The sequence below is a fragment of the Panthera tigris genome, chromosome B1 (assembly GCF_018350195.1).
Source record: "Panthera tigris isolate Pti1 chromosome B1, P.tigris_Pti1_mat1.1, whole genome shotgun sequence".
NCBI lineage: Eukaryota > Metazoa > Chordata > Mammalia > Carnivora > Felidae > Panthera > Panthera tigris.
In genome coordinates, this window is record NC_056663.1 from 76,039,210 (window position 1) to 76,051,528 (window position 12,319).

At 40.3% G+C, this 12,319-nt stretch overlaps 1 protein-coding gene and 1 pseudogene across 3 annotated transcripts in view; one reads left to right on the forward strand and one right to left on the reverse strand.

Moving 5' to 3' along the window:
* Positions 1 to 2,140: 2,140 nt before the first annotated feature.
* Positions 2,141 to 12,319, forward strand: part of LRBA (LPS responsive beige-like anchor protein) — a 781,201-nt gene continuing 771,022 nt past the window's right edge. For 2 of the 3 annotated variants that reach the window (XM_042983782.1, XM_042983784.1), the window contains exons 1-2: positions 2,141 to 2,581; positions 2,926 to 3,358. In XM_042983782.1, coding sequence (XP_042839716.1) covers positions 3,146 to 3,358 — 213 coding nt within the window. In that variant the 5' untranslated portion in view covers positions 2,141 to 2,581; positions 2,926 to 3,145. The remainder of the gene's footprint in view (positions 2,582 to 2,925; positions 3,359 to 12,319) is intronic. The other variant, XM_042983783.1, reaches the window with a different exon arrangement.
* LOC107179825 lies at positions 11,306 to 12,312 on the reverse strand (annotated as a pseudogene).

The window sequence follows — 12,319 nt, forward strand, 5'->3', positions numbered from 1 at the left end:
TATTCTAACTGTGGCTAGAAGTGAAGTTTCCTCCTCTATCTTCCATATGCTTTCTTCCGCAGTGAACCTGTAATTTTTGCCAAGTATTTTACTCTAACTAGGGGCAAAATAAAGCAGGAGGTTGAATAATTCTGAAAAACTGTAAAATATGCTTGACAATTTTGGGGGAAATATTTGGGTAAATGTCTTATGTCCCCTTTTGTTTTACCAGGACAACAGTGTTAACAGTGAGATGGCAAATCCATGACAGACAAACCAACCCTAGACATTTAGATCGAATAATTGTGACCACACTGTGTTTAGGACATGTTCATTGTCATCTGCTCCTTCTTAATGGCAGACACTTATTGTTATTAGCAAATACTAGCAGTTATGTGCCAGATATATTAACATACTCAAGGTAAGACTATTTGCCCAAATCTGGGGAGGCAAAACGCTATATTAGAAACCTTTCATTGTTTAATGCCTCTACCTCAAATGTGCCTCCCTGTCTCCTTCTCTACAAATGTGTTAAAATTCTAGTGAAAGTTGTCTCTCTCCTCAGGCACAACCCAGTCCCTCTTATTCCAGACGTATTCATTTAACAATCTGAAATATAAATCTGAGGGGTTTCGTTTTTCAGGGACTTAAAGAAAGGCAAGCCATTGATGTAGCAATACATGAATCACCAATTCAGATCATGAGAAAAATGCCTCATCTTTGGTGTATTTAAATCAACGTATAGAAAACAAATCTTTAACAAACATTTGCAACCATATGCGATTTGACACAGTTGAATTCTTTTTAGTATTTTTAAAAGGTTTAACGCTTTTCTAAAGAAGATACTCCTGTGCTTCTTGTCTTTTCTCATGTTACTTCTCTCTCCCTCCAAATTTCCATGTGATAGCTGAAATTCCGTTTACTTTTTCAAGCCCATCTCAGATAACCCTTTCTTTAGGCAATTATTTCCTCTCTCAAACCAATTCAATTTTTTCTTCTGACCCCTCCATGGTACTTCCTAACTTTTGTTTGACCTCACTTTTTGCTTCACTTTCGTTTTAGCGAACTAAAATTATATTAACCATTATTATTTTTTAAGGCCTTACGGCTTCAAAAAGTACATAAGGGTGAAAAACCACTCTTTAATATTTTTCACTGGTGCATCAGGAAAAACGCTTTTTGTTAATAGTGGAGGTGGAAGGGAAGGACACATTATGATGACCTGTGCTAGTTTCAATCCGAATGTATTTTATCTTTTAAACTAATCTGAGAATGAGGCGAACCTAACTTTCACATTGGAAAATTACGAGAGGAAAAAAACCCCTGAGATCTACAGGCAAAATTAACCCCGCCTCCACGCTGTTTGGAGCAGCTGTCTCAGGAATCCTCCCTTCCTTAGAATGTGGGAGAGGTTTGGTGGGGCGGCAGCTGCAAAACAAGGAATCTTTCTCATTCCTCGTGGACACGTACCCCTGCACCCCCGCCCCATCCCCTTCCAAGCGGTGGCAGCTGTTTGGGGCATCCCAGTGGAAATCTCTCCGCAACTCTTCGCGGAGCGCCGCGGGCAGGCAGCAGCTGAAGGCAGTCAGGGGTGGGGACTCTGCTCCCATTAGACAAGGACTGCAGCCTTGCTGGCTCCAGCGCTGCCACCTCTCTGGCTCGTAGCGGTCCCTCAGGTGTCTTTCTCCAAGTCCAAGAAGACACCTTGGCAACGTGGGGCGGGGTCTCTCCGCGCTAGGAGACCCTATGGTAACTTAACGACGGAAGCAGCTCAGAATCACCTTCTCAGCTGTTGTCAAAGCACCTTCTCAGGTTGGGAGTGGGAGGTGAGGGGTGATAGCGGGGAGGGGGGTGTGTGGGAAGAGTCGGCTCCTGGAAGGAAACATCTCTCCTTGCCGGGCCGGGACACATTTCGTGTTGTCTGAGCAACGCGCCCGCTAGGGTGCCCACCCTCACACGTAGTCCTGTCAGCAAGCCCTCGCCCAGCACCCCCGCCCTCTCGCGGCCCCACGCTGCCGCACGGTTGCCTCCGCCTTCGCGCCCTCCCGCCCCACCGTCCCGCGCGCTCGCGCACGCGCACGCCGCGCCCGGCAGCCCTCGGCGCTGTCATGGCGGCGAGAAGTAGTTTCAGTGGGTATAGGGACGTTCACGCGAGCCGTGGCGGGGCAAGCTGTGGCAGTAGCAACCTCACCACCACCAGCAGCCTCAGCTGCGGCGTCCATATCGCCAGCAGGGGCTGTTTTTGCAAAGGCTGAGCGCAGGGGTCGGGCGGGCCAGGAAGCATGGAGTTCTGTGCAGCCGCGGGCTCCCGGGGAGCGGAATAGGGAAACTTGGAGGCTGCGACCAGGTGCACTGACCTCTCTCTTCTCCCTCCTTTCCCCGCCTTCGCCGCCCGGCCTCCCCTCCCTTCTAGCCACAATACACACCTCCCCTCCTCTCGCCGTCGAACCTCAGGTGCCTGAGTGCTCCACTCCTCCCCCTGGGCCGAGCGTTGAGAATAATCACCGCCCCTTTCCCCCGCCTTTTCCTGCCCTGGATCTCCGCCGCCACCTCCGTCTCGCGGCTCCCTGGCGGGGGGTGAGGACGAGTCCGGAGTATCTGGGTGAGGAGGAACTTTCTACTTCTGTGGTAGCTTGGGGACCCCCCCTCCCCCTTTCCTCGGACCCTTCATTTTCCAGCGACAGTTTCTCTTTCCGTGCACCTGTGAGGAGAGGTAGCTCTGCGCCTGAACCTGCGAGAGTGTGGGGGAGGAGTGAACCTGTTCAGGGGCCTCTTGAACCCGCCTTCACTCAGAATCTGTATCTTCGAGCCAGGGGGGTAGCGGGTGTCGGGTAGTGGGGTCCCTTTAGTAACTTATTTCACAGGCAATAACTATTCTCCTCTCCCCCCCCCCCCACCCCAAAAACAAAACCTAGCGTATTTAACATTTATCTAATCTTCCAATAGGGTTTGGCGTTGTTGTCAGCCTCGGGGAGAGAGATTGGACAAATATTCTCCAAGAGGAGGAGGGTGACGCCAAGGACTTTACCCATCAACTGCTTTTGGGGTTTCTCCACAACTTGGAAGAGTGACCTTTTTCGTTTTGTGTTGCGTGTGTGTGCTTATTGCTAGTGCAGCATTTGCTGTCCCATAGTGACTCCGAGTTGTCCTTTCTCGCGAACTAGCAATGGCTAGTGAAGACAATGTCCCTTCCCCGCCACCAACAGGTGATGACGGGGGAGGTGGAGGGAAAGAAGAAACCTCTACTGAAGAGGGTGCATTGTCCCTGAAACCAGGGCTCCCCATCAGGGGCATCAGAATGAAATTTGCCGTGTTGACGGGGTTGGTTGAAGTTGGAGAAGTATCCAATAGGGATATTGTAGAAACTGTCTTTAACCTGGTAAGTAAATATTTATTTTATAAGCATATATTCTTTTCCGTGGGTTGGGGAACTAGACGTTAAAGCTGGAGCCATGTGCTTGCCTCATACAGATGATGGCTTTTTCCATGGATAGAAACACAAAATCCTACTGACCTACATGAAAGATTTTTTTGTATTTTTCAGTTTAAGGGGAGTTTTGTAGATTTAGGTGCTCCAGGTTTTGTGAAAGTGAACAGATGACTATTGTGCTAAGGAAATAATTGTTGCTTGGAAGTATTTTGTGGGGGTTCCAGTGGAGGACTTTTATTATATAAACATTTTTTTTTTTGTCTGCATTTCTCTTTAACATTTTAAATAAATTTTTGTGACTTTCTTTGGGTCTTGAGAAATGATGTAAGTGCCCTACATACTACCTACCCTTTTGAGTCTGCCTAGGTTATGTTTTGCCGTAAGTTTTGAACGTGAAAGTTTTGTTCACAGAGTTGGTGAAAGATTAATTTGCTGCAAAGTTAGTATTTTATATCTTGACCAATTTTATTTTTAGACATAGCTAACAAAAATTAAGTTTTGGAATGTATTCACGGTTACATCTTGTGAAAATTGAATGGCAGTTTGAAAAAGGATTGTGGCTGATGCAGCATAATCTTTATTTCTTTTGTAAATGCATGTGTAGCAGCAAAGCATATTTGGTCATTGGAAGTTGCTGGTTCTAAGAACTATGAATGTTACTTTTGAAAGGTGTATATGCAATACTTTTTCTCTGTTCCGTTCTTAGAAATGGTTATTTCTAATGGGGATTTTTAAAATTTCTTTACTCCAACTTCTGTTGCCCATCTACTTAAAGAATGAAAAGTAAATTGGGCCTTAACACTACTTCCACCTCTTCTACCTGTGTTAGAAGATAACAGATGGGAACAAATATGAATACAAAATAGCTGTAATAACCGTTTAGCGCCCTTCCCTTTTGCCTTTGTGTTTTCAAGGTTAGGCTTGTTTTATTCCAGGTCGGTTAATTATTTCCTTCACTAGACCTTTACCAATAGTCTGGTCACTTGCAGTACAACTTCTAGAATGAGAAAGGAACTAGATGAAATCACTTACTTTTGGAGTATAAAAACTTTGAACACTAGGGTATTTCTTTACCATTTTGTTGTGTTGGAAGCTTACATATAAATACACATGTACACATTTTTTTAAGTTTATTTATTTTTGAGAGAGCACAATCAGGGAAGAGAGGGAGAGACACAGAATCCAAAGCAAGCTCCAGACTGAGCTATCAGCACATAGCCCAACGTGGGGCTTGAACCCATGAACTGTGAGATGAGCCAAAGTCACATGCCTAACCAACTGACTGGAACCACCCACATTAAAAAAAAAAACAACTAAATATTATGGAAATGTTCAAATATACAAATAGGATAGTTGCTCTGGTATTCCTTATGCAGCTTCAACAATTATCAAAACTTTGGGGATCTTGTGTTTATGGTCTTTAAAAGTTTGTAAGTCTTAAGGAGATGTATGGTAAATTGGTTTATTCCTTTGCCTCAAAGTAAACTTGAAACCTTTTTTTTTTTTTTTTTAAAGTTCAGTTATTTTTTGAGAGCGCATGTGCACTGGAGGAGAGGCGGGGCAGAGAGAGTGGGGGACAGAGGATCTGAAGTGGCTTTGCACCGACAGAGATCCTAATGGCAGGGCTCCAACCCACAAACCGTGAGATCATGACCTGAGCCGAAGTCAGGACACTTAACTGACTGAGCCACCCAGGCACTTCTCAAAAACCTTTTTTAAAGATTTTTTTTGTTGTTGTTAAAAAAATTTTTTTTAGTGTGTAGTTACATTTGAGAGATTGAGACAGCGTGCGAACAGGCGAGGAGCAGAGAGAGACCTAGACAGAATGTGAAGCAGACTCCAGGCTCTGAGCTTTTAGTAGAGAGCTGGACACGGGGCTGGAACTCATGAGCTGTGAGATCATGACCTGAGCTGAAGTCGATGCTTAAGTGACTGAGCCACTCAGGCGCTCCAAGATTTTATTTTTTTTCTAAACCTCGTGTACCTAGGATGATAAACAGAAATCTGTGGTAGTGATAGAGCCCATAATTAGTTGTTTGTGTATGAAAAACAACATTCCTCTGGCAGAAGGAGGATTCAAACTTCTTTGTTCTTTATTTTTTTAAAAAAAATTTTTAATGTTTATTTATTTTTGAGAGAGAGAGAGAGAGACAGAGTGTGAGTGGGGCAGAGGCAGAGAGACAGGGAGACACGGAATCTGACGCAGGCTCCAGGCCCTGAGCTGTCAGCACAGAGCCCCATGTGGGGCTTGAACTCACTAACTCTGAGATCATGACCTGAGCCAAAGTCAGCCGCTTAACCATCTGAGCCACCAAGGTGACCCGAACTCCTTTGTTGTTTTGAATGCCCTGTGTGGAGGTGGATAACCTACCATAAGTCACCTGCATTTTATTAAGGAATATCCAAATTCTGTAGTGATGGTTTGCTTATATGCTGCCTAAAATTGTGGGTCTGGTAGAGATTTTAAGATTATTGGTTAAATCACGCACAGCTGCTTGTTTGCAGAGTAATAGGTGTCTGGTAAAAAGAGAGGGAAAATCTGTTGAGTTATACCTCCTCTCTACTGTCATTCTCTTCTCCTGTAGAGCAGAGGATTAGATTAGTTCTTCCCTTTTCCATTCTCCCTTACAATACTTTTCATGTTTCTTCATGGATATGTAGGTTGTTTGCCAGGCTTTAGAAAATCTTGAGAACTGACACTTTAGGTATCTGGTAAGCTAGTCCATCTCAATGTCATTAATACTATAGCACCTAAATATTTCTTGATAGTTATCAGCCTTAATCTTAATTTTGCTCAGAGAAGGAAGTTACATTAAAAGTTGTGATTTTACAAGTTATGCTGTTTACTGTGTGCCAGGCAATGGGCCAAGTGCTTTACATAAGTTTTTAAATATTTCTTTGAACAACTATTTAATATAGATCTCATTTTATGGATGAGATCGAGACTGAAATGTTAAATAGATTGCCTACAATTTGTGTATAATGGCAACCTTTCCAGGAATACATCTGTCTCTTGAGTTAATGTAGAATTGTTTGCTTCTCTGAGCAGGTAGGTATAGCTGAGGCATAACTGCCCCCAGTATAAGGACACAAAAATCATTGGTCCTGCTAAATAAATATTAATGATGAAATCTCCATCAGTAGAATTCATTTATTCCTCTTTAACTTTCAAATAGCTTTCATATAACTGCATTAAATAGTAAAAAAAAAAAAAAATTGCTTAAAAGCAAAAACATTTTTCTGGTCATTCACTTTTTTTACTTGGCATGTGGATGGGGAAAGTCTATCATTAACTTTTTTTATAGTCACTATGTTGGGTTAAGATTTATAAAATTGTGAAAAAAAGAATACAGACAGAAGAATATATAATATGTATAAGTAATGAAATATTATAATGATATAAGCTCTGTGAGCCATCTATGTACCTTAACCAGTATAGGGGCACTTGGGTGGCTCAGTCAGTTAAGTGGCCCACTCTTGATTTTGGCTCAGGTCATGATCTCTGGGTCATGAGATCAAGCCCCAAGCCCCTCGTCAGTGTGTCAGGCTCTGCACTGAGTGTGGATCCTGCTTGGGATTCTTTCTCCCTTTCTCTCTGCACCTCCCCCTCTTGTGCACGTGTATGCTCTCACTCTCTCAAAATAAATAAACTAAAAAAAAACCAGTTTATTAACAGTGTCACTGAATCCTTATGTGTGTACCTCCTTTAACCTATCTTCACTGGATTTTTCATTAGTTAAGTTTAAACTTATTACAGCTGTGATAACTTTTTCCTATTTTTCCAGGCATTTTGTTAAAATAGATTATGTACTTTTGATTCTTTTTTACTGATTATATGTTAAGCTACTTTATTATTTTTTTTAAATTTTTTTTAACGTTTATTTATTTTTGAGACAGAGAGAGACAAAGCATGAATGGGGGAGGGGCAGAGAGAGAGGGAGACACAGAATCGGAAGCAGGCTCCAGGCTCTGAGCCATCAGCCCAGAGCCCGACGTGGGGCTCGAACTCACGGACCGCGAGATCGTGACCTGAGCCAAAGTCGGACACTCAACCGACTGAGCCACCCAGGTGCCCCTATGTTAAGCTACTTTAAACTATAATAATTGTGCTGTTAAAATTAAACAACTTCCCCAGGCATCTGGGTGGCTCAGTTGGTTGAGTGTCCAACTTCGGCTCAGGTCATGATCTTGCAGTCTGTGAGTTCGAGCCCCGTGTCCAGCTCTGTGCTGGCAGCTCAGAGCTGGGGCCTGCTTTGGATTCTGTGTCTCCCTCTCTCACTGCTCCTCCCCTGCTCATGCTCTCTCTCTCTCTGTCAAAAATAAAAATAAACATTAAAAAAATTAAAAAAAAATTAACTTCCCTTCCCCTAGAGTTGTCCAAATTAGTGGTAGAGCCATACATCCAGAGGTCTTTACAAAGTACTGCTTCCTAACTTTGCTAATGTAGCTTGAGCTTACTCTCCTGTAAATTCCTTTGAAATTTACCACTGTTCTCGTAATTTCTTTTGCAAATCTGTTTTATAGGTAAGTTTTGATTAATAGTACACTTGTGTATTCAGGTATTTCAAACTTGTAGTCAACTTTTACATTTTTCTTGTTGCAACTTAAAACCATTTCATTTTGTTTTCATCTGTGTGCTAAAAAAAAAAAATTGTCAGACGTTTGGACCCAGAGTAATTAATGTATTGGCATGTTTCCAAGAACTTGCTGCTGAGTTTAAGGCTTCCATCGGGTATTTAAAGGTATTCAGTTCAAGAATAGTGTTTCCCATGAGCTGGTGGCAAATATATGTTTTCATGAAATTTGTTTAAAAAAGTATATGATTTTAATTAAAATGTTAAAGTTTAAAAGGTAGAATACATTTTTCATGACTCATTACATGTCATTTGATATAGGTCCTGCTAAATATTAATGGTGCAAACTTTTAATGCCTATAGGAGCTGAGCACCTCACACAGAGGCTCCATTACTATTGACTTGTGTTTAGAGAGTGTTCTTGTAGACTTAAAGGGGCAGCTTCTGTTCTACTTGGTTGTTATACTGCACTAACATGGGCCCAATGGTGTCATACCTTTTGATTTTTCAGGAAGAATTGGAAATCTAGATTTTAAAAAACCACATTTTAAAATTTCCAGTTAAAAGATTACAAACTGCTGTGTGAGACATATAAAATTGTAGGTATTTTTCAAGCCTTTATATGAACCTTTATTAGAAAGATACTCATGTAACGTACTTGTTAATGTGCCCTCCATCATGTTATAAGTGATAGAAAACTTGAACCTGTTTGAAACACAATAAAAAGGATTTGCAAGGCTCATTTATCTCCAAGTCCAAAGGTAGGGCAAGATTATAGTAACACAGTAATATTAAATACCAGTTTCTTTCCGTTTCTTTTCTGCTTTCTTCAGTCTGTTGTTATTCCTCCCATGGTTGTAGGATGGCTGCCAGTGATGGTTGGGCCATACATATTTTGTTCACATCTCTTAGGAGAGAGCCTCAGTGTCCTGACATTCCAAACAAGAGTCCTGACTGGACTACTGAACCAGTGACTGTGGTCATTGAAATGGCTGATTGGCTTAAGCAAACCAGGACCAAGTACTGTACCTAAGGATGGGGTTAATTTTCTCTGAAGTACATGGGCTGTATGGGGAGAGGTGGATACACAAAAATCCGGGTAAGAAATTGAAAGGATAATTGGATAGTGGATAGGCAGCCAATGATGTTCACTACTCTTTTCAAATGCATAATGGTAGTAATATAAAGATATTTGTGAAAGGAGAAAAAAAATCATTCATTAACCCAACAGCCTGTTGTGATCTTGAGCAAGTTTTTTTAACCTATTTGTGCCAGTTTTTCCTCTGTAGAATGGGGAAACTACACTGTAGCAAGGATTAAATGAATAAAAACTTATAAATCACTTAAAATAATGTGTGGCACATTGAGTATTGTTATAAGTATTTGCTATTATTTTAATATTTGTAATTTTAGATAAGTTATCATACTCCAACCTTGTAAATTTTTTTTTTTTTTTTTTTTTTTTGTATGTAGCTATTACTAGCCTTATTGGCTCTGAAATATGCTATGTAGTTCTTTTGGAATTTATTTAATAGTCATTGTGATATTTTAGAGATGACTCGTTTTTAAACACCTTTGTTGAGGTGTAATTTATATACCATAAAATTCACTTAATATAAGTATATAATTTAGTGATTTTCATTAAGTTTACAGAGCTGTGCAGGCATTACCACAGTCTAATTTTAGAACATTTACATCCTGTGTTCAAGATGTTTCGTAGTTTTGGCTCTTGCATTTAGGCCTGTGATCCATTTTGAGTTGATTTTTGTGTGATGTGAGAAAATGATAAGATAGGGGTTAAATTCATCTTTTTTTTTCTTTTTTCTTTTAAATATAATTTATCATCATATTGGTTTACATACAACACCCAGTGCTCATCCCAACAAGTGCTCTCCTCAATGCCCATCACCCATTCTAAATTCATCATTTTGTATGTGGATTTCACTGCTCTTTGTTGAAATGGGTATTCTTTCCCATTGAATTATACCTTTACATCTTTGTCAAAAATCACTTGACTGTAAGTGTTAAGGATTTATCTGGACTTTTTTTCCTTTGATCTGTATGTCTGTTCTTCACCACGGCCACACTGTCTTGATTACTGAGGCTTTGTAATAAGTTTTGAAATAGGGATATATGTCCTCTTACTTTGTTCTTTTTTTTCAAGATTTTTTGGGCTATTTTAGATTGGTTGCATTTCTGTGTTAATTGTAGGATCAGCTTGTCACTTTCTGTGAAAAAGCAAGCTGGGATTTTGATGGGAGGTGTTGAAGGTGTAGATAACTTTAGGGAATATTGAGTTTTCCACTGCATGCATTTGGACTGTCTTTCCATTTGTTTAGGTCTTCCTTAATTTCTTTAATCAATGTTTTGTAGTTTTCAGTATAAGAGGAAATGATGAAAAAAAATTTTTTTTTTTTTGCTATTGAAATGCTTCCTTAGGCAGCTTTGTGTATTGAAATTTCCAGAAGTGGAATAAATGGCTCAAAGTATATGAACATTTATGTAGATCATGAGTAGATATTGTTATTGTTTATTGATGTTGATAAATAAAAGAAATGTGGATGAATTGATGAATTTTAAAAACTTTGTAGTTTCTTGGTGGTAATAGAATTCATCATTTAGGCCCCTTGTTTCCATTTAAGTTGGTTCATTTTAAACTGAGAAAACATTTAGGAAACCGAAAAATAAGAATTTTTTTTTGTTTGTGAATTAAAAGAGAAAGAAAGGGTTTTCTTTCTCATCCTGACCTAGTTAAACTAATCTAGTATATTTTTTATATTGTAAAGTACCTTTTCACACACATGTTCTTTAAAGTATTTTTAATAGTTTTTGTGTATCTGAAAGAAAAAAGTCCAGAATTGATTTCTATTTTATAATGCTTACTTAGATAATAAATTGTTTCATTTATCCTTTTACGTCTAGAACTTTTTACAGTGCTTGGTACTTCAAAGGTGTTTATTATATTAAATGGAAATGTCCTAATCTTATCATTTGCTAAATTACAATCATTAGTTAGCCTAGGTTTTTTTTTTTTTTTTTTAAAGACACTTTTATTCATCATGATCAGACTGTTACATTTAACAATCAACAACATGGGTGCAAAAAAAAAAAAAACTACATTAAAACCCTTTGTTGGAATGCTTTACACTTTCCACAGAACAGGAACTAAAATAACCTGTTACACAGTTAGTCACAAATACAGTCCTTGGGTTTTTTGCCCATACACATGAGTATTGTCTAAAACATGTCTTCTTTGTAGCAATTAGGCCCTGCCACCATTGTGCTTGGCTGAGTTCACAAATCTGTTGTAACCTGTAGCTACTCTGTCACTTCTCTGGCTCTCCTCTCCTGCTAAGCTTTGTTTCCTGATAGTAATTAAAACCTTCTGCCACTGCCATAGCTACTGCTGCTCCTGGAACCGCCATAACCACCTTGGTTTCGTGATTTGGCAAAGTATTGGCCTTTACCACCATAGGGGTGAAGCTTCTGCCCCCCAAATTTCCTCCTTTCATGGGTCCCAAATTTGAAGATTGATTTTTGTAACTGCCAAAATCATTATAGTTTCCACCACCTCCGAAGTTGCTTCCATCATTACCAAATCTGTTATAGCCATCTCTGATGCCACCATATCCACCACTACCTCGACTGCCACCAAAGCTGTCTTGCCCACTGAAGTTTCCTCCACGACCAAAGTTGTCATTCCCACCAAAACCACTTCCATGACCACCACCAAAGTTTCCAGAACTGCTTCTACCTCTTTGGCTGGATGAAGCACTAGCCATCTTTTGCTTAGATAGAGCTCTCCTTACTTCACAGTTGTGGCCATTCACAGTATGGTATTTCTGAATGACAATCTTGTCTAGAGTCATGGTCATCAAAGGTTACAAAAACAAAGCCTCTTTTTGTCACTGCCTTGGTCATTCAAGATATCAATCACTTCCATTTTCCCATACTGTTCAAAATAATCTCTTAGATGATGTTCTTCGGTGTCTTTAATGCCACCAACAAAAATCTTTTTCACAGTTAAGTGGGGACCAGGTCTTTGAGAATCTTCTCTCAAGACAGCCCTCTTTGGTTCCAAAACTCTTCCATCCATCCTGTGTGGCCTTGCATTCATGGCTGCATCCACCTCTTCCACAGTGGCATATGTGAGAAACTCGAAGCTTCTGGAGTGCTTGGTGTTTGGATCTCATTACCACACAGTCCGTGAGTGTTCCCCATTGCTCAGAATGGCTAATCAGACTCACATTGTCTGTTTTCAAAGCTCAAACCTCTGATGAAAAGCTTCCGCACCTGTTCAAAATCTTTGGGAGACTCTGACTTAGACATGATGGCA